At 41.0% G+C, this 17484-nt stretch overlaps 1 protein-coding gene across 1 annotated transcript in view; it reads right to left on the bottom strand.

The window, feature by feature from the left end:
- The window catches only part of kansl1a (KAT8 regulatory NSL complex subunit 1a), a 41582-nt gene extending 24919 nt beyond the window's left edge, over positions 1-16663 (bottom strand). The window contains exons 1-2 of the mRNA XM_059324470.1: positions 15909-16663; positions 11618-13091 (exon numbers count right to left, since the gene is read on the bottom strand). Of these exons, the coding sequence (XP_059180453.1) occupies positions 11618-13023 (1406 nt within the window). The 5' untranslated portion in view covers positions 13024-13091; positions 15909-16663. The remainder of the gene's footprint in view (positions 1-11617; positions 13092-15908) is intronic.
- Between the last annotated feature and the right edge of the window lie 821 nt (positions 16664-17484).

A 17484-nucleotide genomic window follows, 5' to 3' on the forward strand; every position in this document is an offset into this window, starting at 1 on the left:
CTCTATCTAACCTCTCTATCTATATCTAGAGAGGTTAGAAACACCCATTAAATCTCATCTCACACTCTACTACTGAGACGTTTTATTATTTGTTTGCTGCTGTATTTTACTAGCAACAGTTTTGCCAGAAAATAATATCTTCTATGATTATTAAACAGAAGCAGGGAAGCCTCTGAAGGCATGCAACATGATTGAAAATCTCCTAAAATATAATACAATTCAGGATTTTTATATTCTCATGATTTAACTTATTTTTGGGGGGAAATCAATACTAGGCCTGTCACGATTATTACTATGTCAACTTATCGTTCAATAAATAAAAATGGACTCGATATATATCATCGTTTACATGCTTTTTGTGTTGCGTTTAATTTGTGCAAATGTTTGACAGGCAATAAGAATTTATCAGATTAAAACCCTATATTTGCCAAGCAGCCATTCCAGCTGTTTATATGTCACTTGTAATATAAAATAATATAATTAAAAATATTTATCTCAGTGCATTTTTTATGTACATTCTATTTTATTTGTTTTGATTGTAGTTTATGTTTTATCTAAAATATTTTAATCTCTCTCTTTTTCACATTTCAATTCCAATGTTTAATATTGTTGAGATTTAAATAATAATTGTTGCTGGAAAGGATGAACCTGGATTATTATGCTCTAATTTCATTGTATCAGTGGTATAAAATGGTCCTAAAACGACTTCAAAGATACTGTCGTTTATCATGATAGTTTCTGGGGAAATAAATCGTCCTAAAAAATGTGTTATCGTGACAGGCCTAATCAAAACACAATTTATTTAAAGCATAAATTCAGAACTTCATTTAAAAAAAATAATGTCAGAAAGTCGCTGTTTTCTGTGATTCCTCTGCACAACAATACCAACGACCAGTGAGCTCAAACCACAATAAACAAACTCCAGACATGGAGCAGTGGATCACAGCAGCAGGGGGGCCGTGAGCCCCTTCCCCACTTCCTCAGTGCTGTTGATGGACCACACCCATCTCAGAGCTCTGCCTTTATTTTTATCTCAACTACTCCAAGGCTGCTACAGCTTAGGGCAAGTTAGAGTTAAGACTTGGTAATGCCACTCGCAGTCACGGTTCAAAGTACTAGGAATATATTTGCCCTTTAACTGTGAGATCAGACAGTCCTTTATGACTGGGACAGTCACCTACGCTCTCTTCAGAGCCACCACATTCCACTGACAAAAACACCTATTTTACCTTGCAGAACAGGAGAATAACCAGACTACTGTTACCGGTTAGTTTGTGTTATTGTGTGGCTTTCTCATCCGGACTAACGTAGCTTCCACAGAAGTACAGTCATGGAAAAAAGTATTGGACCACCCTTTCTTCAATTTCTTGTTCATTTTAATGTCTGGTACAACTAAAAGTACATATGTTTGGACAAATATAAAGATAACAAAAATAGGTGACAAGAGTTTTATTTAAAAGCCGATATTTAGACATTTTCCATGGTTTTCTTGATAACCAAAATCATGATATAGAAAACCATGGAAAATGTCTAGATATCAGCTCTGAAATTAAACTCTTATGAGCTATTTTTGTTGTTATTGTATTTGTCCAAACAAATGTACCTTTAGTTGTACCAGGCATTAAAATAAACAAGAAATGGAAGAAAAAGGGTGGTCTGGTATTTTTTTTCCACGACTGTATATTCTGTGGTGTGATTTTTAAAAACATGACCCACTGACTCAGCTTTACAGCGTTTCCAGCTTACTGTGATTCTGCTTTCTGCCACGGCTGAGTGGGCGTTTCCATTTTGAAAACCTAAAAAATAAATACATTTTGAAAATTTGATCCAAGGCATTTATAATACCAATGAATACCAATGGCCTTGTTTTTAGAGGGATATAATTCAAAGCCTTTAAATATGTTTTAATGCTGGGAGCCCTGCAGACAGCTGTAAAGTGACTGCCTCCTGCACAGATGTGACATTATCGCATTGACAAAAATCTGTTCGCAGACATAAACACCTGGCTCACAACTCATAACTGCCTCTGTGGCAGCTCCGGATACAATAGGCGTCTCCAGCACCACAGTTTGCCATGATGACACACACACATGCACAGACACACACACACACACACACACACACACACACACAGACTCACACACACAAGGTGAAAACAATACAAACCACATGCTGTCGTGGCTGATGATGAATACATGTGAGGCAGTGAAATGAGCCTCAAACAAAAGCACTAAATATTCAGCCATCCAACTTATGCCCATCTCACGCCTGCTGCTCATCTCTGACCTGAACTCAGCTGTGTCACTTTTATGCACAAAAATACAACACAGTTTTGGATGTACAGCTTGTGTTTGCCCAAATGTCCTCGTTTCAGCGAGGTTTTGCAATTATGCAGCAACTCTAAATTGCTGATATTAATCGATAAACAAGTTTTAAAAGTCCATATGTTGCTCAGGGTGACAATGAAGAGAGCTTAACTGTCTCCAAACCTGATATGCTAGCTCTCCAAACCATCACGCCACAATAATATAGTGCTGCACCCTACAAAACTTTCTTCACACACCTTACAGAAAACAGGATTGTGCAAATGCAAAGCTGTGGCTCAGGACAGATTTTTTTTAAATGCAGTTATTAAGCTCAGGCTGCAAAACATATCTTAACTACATTGGATTGGCATTTTAACTTGTTTTGCTTAATTTGGGTGCACTTTGTAGCTACACAGATTATGAGGGAACTTTTGTTTTAGGATAAATGACAGATTGTCGATATAAACTCCAATCGTGGGCAGAAACCAGTTTAAGAGCCCATGTCCCACTTACAAGACAGTTATCTTGTTCATTATTTGCATTAAGTGAATAACTCCAATAAATTTGTACTTCATACCAATGTTCACATCTTGAACAGTGAACTCCTTATACAAAGATCTGCCAGAGGAACATGGTTATGAAAGGAAAGCACAAACAAATTGTACTTTTCCATATGGAACGACAAGTCAAACCACTTTGCTTCACAAACCGTTCAGTCATCATTCATGCTTAGTAACGAGAACAAGGGAAATCAAAGCTGCAGCTGTCATTTTAATTTCTTTGTTCTCTAGAGTCAGGGATTTTCAAAGCACATTCAAAGAGCTGAAAATTATCCAGACATAGAAACATTTTAGAGGCTGAGGAGACTTTAAAACTGCTTCATTTTTCTGGTATATTCTGATTGTGCCCGTGTGGCTGGCTGGAGTTTCACAGGACAGCTGGTTAAACTCATCGCTTACAGGAAGAAAGTGCTCGGGAGCGAGGCAGGCAGACAGGGTGTGGGGCAGGAAAAACTAGAGAGGGCAAATTCAGCCAGAGAGCTGCAGCAGTCATTACATAAAAGAGGGGGGTTATGTAACGCCTGTGGGTTCGTGTTGAGGAACTTGGGCCGAGCTAAACACATCCAGATGTGTCAAACGGGACAGAAACCTATACACATACATACATAAATACACGCACACACTCACACAGGAATGAAAACAGAGGGGAAAAAAACAGAGCTAAGCGACTCAGACTGCAGAGTAATGCTGAGCCATAAGCATGAAAGGCACGCTGTAGTCCCGGCCAACCTAGTTACCCTAATTCACAAGCAGCAGCAGACTCTGCGGACTCGGCGGACTCTGGATCATCCGGCCCTCGTTTTATCACCTGACAGACAGAAAGCCTGGTACATCTTAGTGCTGGTCAGATAACAGAATTCCCGACACTGTCACTGTTCGGTCTATGGGCCATTATGTAAGCTCTGTAAGAGATTTTTTGATGAGCATTATTGTTGCCTCAGAAACAAGAAAACTGTGCCCACTCGATCCTTAATAAAACAAGCTCTCCATGAATATGTAATTCTAGTGCATTAACTGTCATTTTTGCAGCTAATATAAAAGCAGAATTCACGTCTGAAGCTAGTGAGCAGCTCCCACACCCTGCTACAGGCCACTGTGGACGTCACATCCACAGACGGACACACTGGCTAGAGTAGAAAGGCCCTGCAGCATAAGCACGACAACAGATGTTGGCCGGCCCCCAATCCTCTAAGATACGGGAAACCACGTCTACAGTATGGACAGGGATGACAGGATTAGTCGTAAGCAACACACTGCATCCAAACAAGCAGCTCAAATAGGTTATTTTCCACACTGCCGTCAACTCGGCTGACGTTGAATAATTGAGGTGTTGCTGCATGAAGAAGACGTTACATTGTCTGTAGTGTTGACTGGTGTCGAGCTGTAAGACATTAATTGGTAACTGAGACAAAATGTCAGTTGTGAAAATGTGGCATTATGGTTACATACACACACCCTACTTCCTGCAGGACTAACGTGTTCACAGCGATGCCAGGTTTCTCCTCTGTGGGCTGGGAGCTGAGAACCAGTTTTTTACTTGTTGTGGGACGGATGATTGTACAATGTGCATCAGATGACTGCTTATAAAGGCATTGCAGATGAGCAGATTAATGTTTGTGAGGCAGCTTTCACTGGGCCTACAGAGAATTATTATTAGGTGTACATGTCAGCACTGGGCAAACATTTGCAAACCTGTAAGTGATGGGTGCCTTTGTGACAGCGATTCAAAAACCTTCAATTGTGGCTTATTCAAGAACAGCTGATTACATTAACATAGCCCCTTGAGCCTGAGTTATTGCACTCAAAATTGCATAATTTGACTGTGTTGTGAAGCAGGTAAAACAGGCCAAAAAACAAGACCTGTGTCCTTATAAAACATGACTGAACCAGTCGTCAAGCATGCTCAGGTCTGGGTTATTTTTATGAGTGAAGAAGATGACATTGGGTTGAATAACACATCTCCTGCTGCGAGGGCAACATCTCAATATTGGCTCCAGCAGCCTGTTATGTGGGTCAGCATCTGAACAATACAGTTAGTGAATTAATTCAGAGCTTACTGAGACTTCTGTGTCTTCTTCATACGCTGGTGTTACAAGCAAAGAACATTTAAGTCAGCTATGTACAGCCAGAGGCACCATGAGCTAATGTACTACAGTCTGTATTATATTTAACCATACAGGCTGAACACTGTAGTACAAGGTCTGCCACAGTTAGTTGTTCGGTTTGTTTGCATTGTTGGGGGAAAAATACATGATAACATTTCAGCATATTGTAATTCAAGTGGTCTGACACAAAACTACACGTCGCACCTCCTCTTGGATGTTTTCAGGCTTTAGAAAATCTAACCCATGATGGGAAACTTTAGCCAATCACAGCTCATTTCAGGGAGAGGGTGTTTCTATAATCTGTTGCAATGTTGCACAAATGCACATGCACATCCCTTCAGCTGGTGGAAAATCCTGCAGAAAAACTACACTGCAAAGCAACACAAAAAGAGTGGACGGACTTATCAGAAAGAGAGACCTACAGACAACCGACAGACTTCATTCTTGTTAACAGCATCATAGTCAGAATATTGATATTGTCCAAAACTGGTTTGGCTAATTCCTGTAACAATCATTACTATCCTGTAAGGTTCTTCAATGGGACAAACCTTAGATTGTCAATAGTAGATATTTCTAGTCCACTACTATCCAGAAAGCTATCTTCACGCTATCAAAAGTCCTGCATAATGTTGACGTCTAACAGTAAATATAATATAACTATATGGTTTAACAACTTGCTAGCTTTCCAGCCAAATCAATAAAGACTTTCAGTATGTATACTACTTGCCACATATTGAATTGCGAGTGGGATGTGAGATGATTGGGTTTCCGTTGTCAGGGATTAATGGACTCTGCAGCCTCAGATTGAGTATTCACTCAGATCATGGTATAAGTTGTTAACAGTTTAGCCTTCAGCTCTCTGGAAAACAGACGTTTTCTATAGAACATGCTGCTATAGAACATTACCTGGTTAAAAATCCTGATCGGGGTGATTAAAACTCTTTGGACAAACTGTAGTAAAATATTTAACTGATCCACAGACAGAAGAAGCAATAGAAATATCCGTACATTAATGGAGACTGCTCTCAGCAGCTGTAAACAGCAGTGACTAAGGTTGCAGGAATCACAGTAAAACCAATGGTAAATTTCCAATTGTTGCCTGGAAAGCTTTCACGGTAAAGCAGGAACAAGATGTGTCATGTTTGCTGTAACATAAGATAAACAGCAGCTTAGAAGAAATCAGATAAGACAGAAAACGTTGTTACCAGTAATTTTCCCTTGTTGTTTAAGGCCATGAGAGGGAGGACGTTCCAGATTAGAGAGAAACTCTGTGATGACTGTAATGAGGCTGGCAGGAGTCATGTTACCATTGTACTGAGGGAGCTGCTGTTCAATCTGAATACCTCAGCTTCTATCAGATGTATGGAGCTACATGCAGGAGGTGCTACACAGCTGTTTCAAGGCTACAAGGAATATGATTAATGTTTGAGCTATGCAAACAACCAGAGCCGGTCGCTTTTCATCAGAGCATGAATATAATGAGAATGGAGACATTTTACATTTCTCTGTAAAGAGAAAAGAACACAACACTGTTGGATAATGTAAAACACAATCACCTGAGCTCAACGACAGATCCTCCACCCAACTACACAGAGATTAATGCAGCTTTTAAACACATTTTCCTTAGTATGCCAAAAATATTCATGAGGGTTAATTATGCAAATACTCTTGGTCCCAGCTACACTCGCTGGTATAATTTTCAGCCCAACAATATATTCCTGATTTAGTGAGAAAATTATATTTAAAATGTTTCCATTTTCTATCATCCAGACCTTCTGACAGATTTCAATACTCAAACTCATACGATATAAATATTACTAACTGTGGAAAGCACCTACTACTTCCAAGGGTCTCCACTTTCAAACCCCCCTCTGGAAAGTCTTTCACTTTCACTATAACAAGTAAATATATACATGTTTGTATTGCAATAAGTAAGAACAGGGCTGCACAGTTCATGTAATACCAATACATTTTTACTTATAATGAGAGCCTGTCTCATATTGGTTGGCAGATATTAATGGGTGATATTTGCAGACACACCTGTATTTATAATGAGGTGATAGATTCCCGTCTGCAGCCACCACTGGAATCTAATCCTACAGATAATATAATACTAATATTGTTTGACTCCATCTGCATACAGCCATATACTTTTATTTAACCCTCCTGTTTTGTAGTTTTTTCAGGAACAGCGATAACCCGGGGCACGTTCAATTATCCAAAAGTGTCAGTTACTAAAAAATCCCAATAAACATTGTATATATTTCATTAATAACTCCATGAATAACCATGTCAATCCATATTTAGTGCAATGGCGCTCTTTACCTCTCAAAGATCTTGTTTTTATCTTCTTATGACAAAATACTTAACTATTTATTTTTTTACTTTGAAATGGGTCAATTTGACCCGCAACATAAGAGGAGGGTTAAATATGCTGTTTTGTTATAAGCTCAAAGGATTGTATTGTGTCAATGTGTAATAATGACACCATAAGACCACTATATCAACCATAATTATTAACCATATACCATACAGCACATACCAGCTGTCAGGCTACACTTCCTTTAGATAATGAGACGCCCTTATTAGGTCAACAAACTTCCTCATTGCAACATTTACCTTTACCACACATACAACTATTCTATCTCAACAGAACATCTCATTATTGATATTCAGGCATGTGCAAAGGTCCGAGATGCAGAATATATAAAATATATATATGGTATCCACCCACGCTACGCGCAAAACACCACGCCCCATCACATATAACCCTCATATTATTGCTGTTTGTTTAACTGGTGGAACTCGCAGGACCACATCCTTCTACCTCTGACACACACACACACACACACACACACACACACACACACACACACACACACACACACACACACACACACACACACACACACACACACACACACACACACACACACACACACACACACACACACCTAATTATAATTTTCATTAACATTTTCCTTAGCAAAATGTGAAGGTTTTGACTTAAATTATGCAATTTCACATGATTTACCTTTATAATAACCATATTTGACAAAGATTAAATAAAAAACTTTAGTTAAATAATTTCATTCACATTTATTACAGCCTCTGCCTGAACATTTTATTCTTCTTACAATGTTTGTCCTGTAAAATCATAATCTGAGAACCGAAAGAGCAGATTCCAAAAACGTTTAAATAATCATAATATAATAATAATAATAATAATAATTATTATTATTATTATTATATTTATTCACAAATACATATTTTTACTACAAATTCAATTATTTTACAAAAAATAATTATATATATTATTATTTAGTATATTATTATAGTATATTTAATAAATTAAAAATACAAATATTTATAAAATATTTTTATTCATCATAGCTAACTCTAGCCCTATAGGCAGCTCTACCTGCCCATGTCTCGTCCTTTTCTCTCACCACATCTGCAGCAGCTGCTGCTCGACTCTGGTAAACAATCCGAGCTGCTGTGTTACATCACGTGTTCAAAGTACAATGAGTTAAATGTTATGAGCTACTATTACAGTATTATTCAGTTATTTTCCACTGCTCAGGGCCAATAACACCTCAGTCATCTTGTACTTATTCACTAACTTTTTGACCCTGAAACTTCATTCATCAGTGCTCATCATCGCACATCAATAAACCATTTCCGACCACAGACTGCATAAAACTGCAAGTCGTCTCTGTGACGTCACCTACAGGTTTCTGTAGTGGAGCTCAGTGTGGTGGCTCCAGCATCCTAACCCCCAGGCTAATCCAGAATGAGTCAAAGAGGTGAGCTGAGGCCTGATTGAAGCCTGATTGGTGAAACACGCCACCTATCAGCTGATCTGTGATTGGCCAGTATCTGCTGATAACATCTGCTGATCTATTGGTCACCCTCTGTAGGTGACGGCACCCTGATTCTCACCCTCCCTTCCCCCATCCGAGGCATCCTCTCGTCCAGATGCTTTTCACATTGTTTTTACGTTCTTGCTGCTACTTTGGGCGTGGTGCTAAATGCTAACGTGGTGTGCCTAAGCTGTACAACAGCAGGAAAAACTCCTACCAGACTGTGCCTGGGCTGCACCTTCAAAACTATCCGATTGGCTCATATGGTTTGCAGAAAACAACATCTGATTGAATTGTTAAGTAGTTTTGCATAGTCAGACAGATTTCCACAGCGCTGGGGAAAGATCTAAGGGAATATCGCTCCAAATAGTTTGTATTTCATTAAAACAATCAATCAATTTGGGCGGTGCTAAGCCCGGGATGCAGAAGGTTTGTCTCTGCAAAATAGATAGCGGAGATAGCGGAAAGAGAGAAGAAATTATTTATGAAATAGGCAACTAATGATGGGCTCATCCTAACAGTCCCCATCACGTGAGTCAGAAGAATTATAAAGGGTTTTATGACACATGCAGGTTGTGTTTTCAAGTTGGAAAATACAGGGGAAAAAAAAAAAAATCACATCCTCCATTATTATCATTATATTATTAGTTTTGGCCATTATCCTACTGTTAAATTCTAAAGCATAGGCCTGTCATGATAAAACATTTTTTAGGACGATATCTTTTCCTAGAAACTATCACGATAAACGACAGTGTCGTTGTATCGATGTTTTAGTTTTATAACGATATTGGAGCATAATAAGTACATCCTTTTCCACAACAATGCATTTTTCAATCTCGAGAATATCAAACATTGGAATTGAACTGTGGAAAAGAGATATTGAAATATCCTAGACAAATAATCAACCAAAACAAATAAAATAGACTTTCAGGCTCTGTCAACGAAACATTGCAATGAGATTAACATTATGCATTATATTGTTTTATTATTAAAATAACCTATAAACAGCTGGAATGGCTGCTCGGAAAATATTTTTTTCCCGGCAATTTGTGCTGCCTGGCAAACATTTGCAGCATTACTTTAAACACAAAAAAAGCACAAAACGTCACGCATGTAAACGACAATATATTGAGTCCAAAATCGTGTCCATTTTTATATATCTAATGATAAGTCGATATAGTAATTACTGTGACAGGCCTACTAAAGTACACAATATTCACATTTGTAAGTAAAAATTTTTTTTTATTTTAAATTTGGGAGTTAATGATCAAAGAATTGAATGTATTTGTTTACATAAGCTGTCATTTTGGTACCGACGTGACGACCTTTACTCCTCCTACAGTCTCAGGCCTCAGATGTAGCTCACTGTCTGCTGTCCTTGAAAATAAAGTGCTATAAATTTGCACACAAACAGCTCTCACACTTCCTTTGACCTTAAATAGGACACAGACACAGAGTGAATACATCACAGGCCAGTTTTCTCCTTTCGGCTCATGCATGCAACACACAAGCTTCCTGTTTGGTTCTGGAGATATTTAGGTCAAAGGTCCAAAGTCAACACAGGGACGGATCATAAAAATCAGTGTTCTCAGCTATGTTGTTAATAATCTACCCAATCCTACACAGGTCGTTAAGTCCATTAACGCTGCCGACCCACCTGCTCTACTTTCTTTTCCCCTTCCAAACACTAATGACACAGAAATGAGGACTCTTTAGTGAACTTCCCATGGAATACATTTGCAAGCTCCTGCTAAGGCAAAAACCTGACAGCAAAAAAAAAAAAACATCAAACCCACACCTCCTGCAACACACCACCACAGCCCTCCACTCTTTATGTTTCCTCATTGGTTTCAGTTTAAATCAAAACACTGAGCAGCTCTGTGGGCGCTCACTTGTTCACTCTGCAGATAAACAGAACGTTCAGTTTCAGCCTCGGCCCCACTCAGGAGGAAGCACTGTGTGACGAGAGAGCTTTTTACTTTGAGTCCAATCCAGCCTGCGTTCTCCACAGGAGGATACCACCCACACGACTACACATGCTCTCTGAGCCAACCGTATCTCTACCCCTCCCTGGAGTTTGACCCAACCACTACTGAGGCCGACCAGGCAGTTATAATTGTCATTAGCACCTGCTAGGCCTGAGTAGCATACTGCAGGGCCAACAGATACAGGGACAGTTAAAGAGCTCAGAGCACCATGGAAATATAAGTGTAAGGTGAATTATTTGTGGAAGGGGAAAGTGCAACGGTACAACATGGTACATTTTTAAATCAATCTTTTGGTAGAAAGCTACTGTGAAGCCTTTTTTAACATGAATGCTGCTTCTGAGCCTCAGCAGTGAATCCTCCAGTCCTGCAGACTCGTGTTTGCATGTTCAGCCCTACAGGTGCACCTCAATAAATTAGGATATCATAGAGAAGTTTATTTATGTCAGTAATTAAATTCAAATAGTGGAAATTACACATTATATGGATCCATTACACACAGAATGAAACTGTTCATGTCTTCATTTATTTAATTTCTTCTAATTACAATGATTATGGCTTACATTTAATGAAGACCTAAAAATTTCAATCAATTCAGTGGCTCAAAATATTTATTTTTTTTATAAAATGTTTAATATGTAATGTTGGCCTCTGAAAGTATGTCCATCTATATGACTCAATACTTGGTTGGGACTGTTTGACTTGAACTACTGGAAATGGACTTTTTCATCATATTCTAATTTATTGAGACCTGTAAATAAGCTTGATGTCTCGGTGCATGAGGACACATTTACTTACATTTTGACGTGTCGCTGCTCAATGTCCACTCTGGTCAGCTCCTCCTCCTCCAGGTCAGAGTCCCCTCCAGAGCTACTTTCTGTAACATCTGAGTCAAAGGCGCTTTCTGCAGAATGAAGGTTGGCCGAGCCGCTCAGATACAGCCTCTCCAGCTCCAGGGGCATGGAGCCGCTTTTCAGGAAGCGACCGAGGCCATCTCTGTTGTTTGACGAAGAGTGGCGCCCGGTCCTCCATGTGGCCGTCTGGGTGGCCGTCTCGGACTTGCGGTTCCCGGCCAGAAGCCGGTTGAGAGCCGAATCCAAGAAGCCGCCCAGCTGCTGCTGGATGTGCCGCTCCACCTGCTTGGCCTGAACAACCTGAAGACGTTTGCGCAGGCGTCGCAACCGGCTCTCGATCTCAGACTGGCGGTTGCTGTTGAGAAGGGTGCGCTCCCTAACGTGAGCATCAAGGCTGTCCGAGGAAGAAGTGCAGGGTAAAGGGGGCTGAGGTGCAGGCGTGCAGGACGGGGAGCCCTGCTGGCTGCTACCTGGTCTCTCCCTATCAGAACCCTGTGGCTGACTGCTCGGCGTGTGTGAATCCGCCTCCTCCAAGTTCACTGGTTCATTGGGGTTAGGGTTGTCATGTGTATAGGGGGAAAGTGCAGCAGACTGGAGCACTGGTGGTTCAAGGTTTTTTCCATCTGTATTTTGAGAAACCCCAGAGGAATGCTTCTGTTTAAGGGTTCCTTTCACCGGGATATGCCCCGATAAGGTAGCTGTCAAGGTCTCAGAGTCTAAGGGCAGGTTCTGGGACTGAGAGTCTGTGGTGGCAGACGGCTTGTCACCATTCACGGCCACCACACAGCCAGGGCTGGACATCGTGGCCAGCTTCCGGGCCAGGCCGTTGACAGGTGCCATGGGCTGGCCACCTCCGTTAGTGCTGCCGCTCATGAGGCTTTTGAGCTGGCCGCCAGAGAGTTCAATCGCCTGCCTCTTCCTCAACAGGAAGTCTCCTCCGCCGTTGAGCAGGGAGCTGGGCAGGATTCTGTGGCTTTTCAACACAGACTGTTTGATGAGGACTCCTTGCAGCTTGATTGACTCCTTAGTTGAAGGGACAGGTGTCACATCAGAGCATAAGTAAGAAGCCACCAGCGGCTGGAGCTTTCCCAGGGCCGAGGCCTGGGCCACAGAGTCGGCTTGGGGCTGCTGCTGCTGCTGCTCCTGGTCGCCGCCGCAAAAGTCGAGAGGGCAATCTTCGGACGCGGCCTTGCACTTGGCGGGGCCGCTGCTGTGGATGAGGATGTTGCTGGCGTTACCGTTGTTCTCTGCACTGGCCGGTGAGAGACTTGAGGATGGGGCAGCCAGTTTGAAGCGGATGTGGTGAGCTTCGGCTGGGGCGTCGGTGAGAGCGGGCGCCATCGCAGCCATGCAGTGCAGAGGGACGGGCACCGCGGCCTGCTCCACACCACCCGCTTACTGCCCCACCTGAGGACAGCCTGGACACCACACACAGGAGATAGAGACAGAAGAATAAAGTTAAATTAGTCTCATCAACTTAAGTACACATAAAAAGCTCACTATATTAAACTCTGATCCAGGTCGCTGTGGGAGGATGTTGGGTGGATGGATTTTACTATCAACAATTCTCAGGTAACAGAATCAGGTCCCAAACTTGCACAGTGACGGACCCACAACCACATAATCTAAACACACATACAGACACTACCTAGAATGTGTTCAAATACTGATTTAATACCAAAGCCAGCAGCGATACATACATTTATCTTGTACTAGTGCACTTTGCATTATTCAAAAAGCAATCAAATAAGTACAACAGCTAATCTGACTCCCTGAACATATGTTAAAGAAAAAACTACACACACAGTTGAGTTTGTGACTGAACTGTTGTATTATGTGCAATTTATGGCCGAATGTTTTTTTTAAAAACTTGCTTTGACTTAAAAAAACACAAAAACATGTAATATTATATAAAAATATTAAGTAAACAGCATTAAAATCGGGCTGTAGATACAGCTTAAACTGAAGAAAAGGCTGCCTGCATCTGCTGATAGAAAAGTAAAGCATACAACTGAAATACTTGCCCTACAGGTTCTGTTAGCCTTTGGAGAGGCTGGAAAATTACTAACCAGCACACAAAAAAGACAGAGGTTACTGAAATATTAAACACCAAATATAAATCAATAGAAATGTACTAATACAACCACTTAATATCCAGTCCAACTGCAGAAAAACAAAGGTAATAATCTCCAACTGATCAAGTTTAAAGGCCTAATCAAATGAACTGGTGACTCATTGACATTTTGTTGACCTACTTGTTGGGAGTGTTGCTAAAACTGATACAAAGGGACAGCCGGGAGGAAAAGCTTCAGCTGGAGAGGACCAACATCTGAGATGATCAAATTCACTTTTATCTTTCTCACTTACACGAAAACACACTGCATATAATTGGATTCCCTTTTAATCACAATAATGCACACATCTACAGGAGCCCCTTTCCGATAATTCAATAAATACCAAAAAATTAACGAGCGCTGACCTTGGTGAGTGGGATGCTAATGATATAGATGAAATAACAGCAGACATCTGAGATACTTCTTCACGGGCCAATAAATAATTCCCACTACACCCAAGCTAGTGTGAACATGTCAATTACTTACAAGTCTCCTCTTTAAAAGAGTTTAAGCTTGGGAAATGCAATTCTAGTGTGGAGAGAAAACAGGAAAAAGCCATGCAAATGGTCCAAACCCCACTGCCCTATGTGCCCTGGTAAGTCAGTGTGCAGTGTAAGTAGGTGGATTTAGGCCCCAGCATTAGTCCAAAGCACATGATGTCATCCTGACTGTGTTCCTGTGTCAATTTCGGCTGAACCCATTAAATCTTAACCAATTTATCCAAAATGATTGGCTGCAAAATGCTCCTAAGATTAAATGTAAAGAGAAGGGTGAAGCCATGATTAACATGGAGCACTCAGTGGTTAACATGGCGTTCAACCCGACTCCTAATCAAACTATTAGATTAAAAAAAAAAACACATATCTTCAAATAATACGAGATAAAAGCGGGCTGCATCTCCGCGTACCGTCTGCAGGGTCAGATGAATGGGGGCTCAGTATTTCACCGCAGTTTCTAGTCAGCGCGCACTACGCCATGTTGGTATTTCCGAAGCAGATTATGCAATGCAATTCATCTACCTAAAACCGCCCATTCCGCTCCAAACACACCGAACTTGTTCATGCAACGATGGGAGGGAGATTAAACCACCAACGTTTGCAGATGCATCCCTTTAATTAGGATGCATTATGACACAGGATCCTGTGAACTGTCTGGCTTTGAGATGCGACAAAAAAATCCACATCCAACGTTAAGCCAACCATAACGTAATCATCAAAATGTCTTCCTAATGTTTACAAAAACATTTGTGCATTTTTAAAAACAGAGCACAAGCCTGGTTCCTCTCTGCTGCATTAAGTGTATCAACGATATTTCGTAATTCGTTATAGCTTCCGTGGAAAAAAACATCATCAGTGTTTGTACATTATCATGGAGTCGCGCCAGTATAGAAAGACATACAATAAATAAATAAATAAACAAAAACAGCAGCCGATCACCACCGAGAGATAAATATCTCTGTCACTCTACACTGCGTGCAAATTAATGCGCTGCTGGCTAGCGTTAGCTCGCAAAGCTGCTGATGCAAGAAACACAACCTGCTCACAGCTAGCGTGCGGATCCACAAGCCAACTGCAGTGAAACGCTACCTTACCCTCATCACATTATGCCTCATTTCTACAGCTTTAGTTCTTGCTAACACAGCTTAGACAGATAGATCAGTATTTTTTTCGTTGCAGTTGAGCTTTACGCAAACATCGTTAGGCAAGTAAACATTTAAGTCACTGACTACGTAACCCTACGCTCACCTTACTACTAGTTTATGACCAAACGAATATGCAAAATACACATTTAAGAGCTATAATAGAGCATGCAGAGGTTAAACACAGGTGCTGTGACATGGCACATTTGTCCATAATAACAACAAGAATCCTTAATGGATCACAACTAGTGCAGAGTGGAGACATGGTGTGCATTGCAATTAGACTAAAGGAAATAAATACACGGCAGCCCGCTGGGGAACATGAAGGCTGGCCTCCGTTTTAAAGCCAGCCGCCCGTATGGCGGGTTACGAAACAGTCTGTAGCGGGTAACACACATGTCAGGAGCGGGGGAGAGAAGTTGGGAGTAGACCCTGCCAGCCAGCCGAGCTAGCTCGCTAACAAAGAAAAAGGAGGAACCTACCACGTGACGAGGTTGCACTATCCGAGGGAATTTCGGCAACAATCCCCTGCAGTTTAGTGGAAAAAAACCAAAAGGCTGCTAACACAAAAACACGCGGCTTCAGTCGATCACTGCCATTAATTATTCCAAATGTGAAAATGCAAACCCCCACGTTATAAAAAAAAAAGGCCCAGCAGCTCACGGAGCCGCTCGGGTTTCGTTCCGGATTCAGGCGAATGGGCGAATCACCGATCTCCACCTTGCTCGGCAGCTAGCCGCTAACAGCCAGATATAAGCTCACCAAGGCCGAGAAACACTCCCTTCTACCGCGGTAAAGTTCAGCTGTAGGCGGCCTGGCGGCGGTCCTCCACCGAAAAACACGATTCTGGGTGAGCGGAAGGTAATCCAGAGGGCTTTCTGTCGCGACTCTTTTTCTCTCGTTTTAGGGAGAGACGCTTAGAAAATGGCGGCTAGCTCCTCTCCCTCGGATTTGAGTCTGACAAACATAGGAGGGCTGTGTGTGTGTGCGTATGAGTGTGTGTGTGTGTTGCTCGCTGGTAGGCGGGAGACATTTCTCATACTCGCCACTAGAGTAAAGGGCAGATAAGAAACGACATAAAAGCTCAGAAGCAGATACCACAGGAGGGCATTGTCTCCAGAAACACAGCAGTGTCACTTTAACTCTGTTAAAACACTAAAACACGTGTTTCGGTTTCTGCTGCTTCAAATGGAAATATAATATACCCAATGCGACCTGACTCTTCTCAACCATAACTACATGAACTATCTTATTATGCTCCGTTTTATCAACATAAAGCACCTGCAGCCACAGAACCAGCCATTTACTGATTAATCTAGACATGAAGGGTTTGAGTTCTCCTCTAGAAACACTAAATTATGACACTAATAAATGGTCTTTATGCTCAATATCACAAACTAAAGTGTCACTGTTAACAGGAACTACAGCAGGAAGCTGCAGCTGGTGGCCACTTGAAGGAGCTCTTCAGCACAAATACAACTATTATTGTATATATTTACAAAAAAAAAAAAAGTTTCTCAGTTTAAGCATTAGATATGGTGTCTCTGTAAAAGCAGTTTGCATTGTAATAGCACAAGACAAAATTTGGACAAAATAAAACCTGCATGATCACTTAAAACTATAGGTTTGGATATTATTCTAATTAATTATATTGCCTATTTTGTGTATATGTATATAATCAGTATATGGTATAAAGCTATGGTGTGTTACCTCCTCTTTGCTGAGAAGTCTATACATGAAGGGTTTTATTTCTCCTCTAGAAACACTAAATTATGACACTAATAATAGGTCTTTATCCTCTATATCACAAACTAATGTGTCACTGTTAACAGGAACTACGGCAGGAAGCTGCAGCCGATGGCCACTTGAAGGAGCTCTTCTGCAGCCAGAGCACAAATAAAAATATTATGAAAAAAGTGGCGAGGTAGGTTAATAAAATTAGAATGCATTCAACTATACTAATGTAATGTAAAAAAGTAAAGTCCTTCAGTGCAAGCAATATATATATCCTGCCTTTGCACTGTTTTAAACTGAATGTCGGTCTCAGAGGATCTGCAA

This window comes from Centropristis striata, chromosome 21 (assembly GCF_030273125.1).
Source record: "Centropristis striata isolate RG_2023a ecotype Rhode Island chromosome 21, C.striata_1.0, whole genome shotgun sequence".
In the NCBI taxonomy this organism is placed as follows: Eukaryota; Metazoa; Chordata; class Actinopteri; order Perciformes; family Serranidae; genus Centropristis; species Centropristis striata.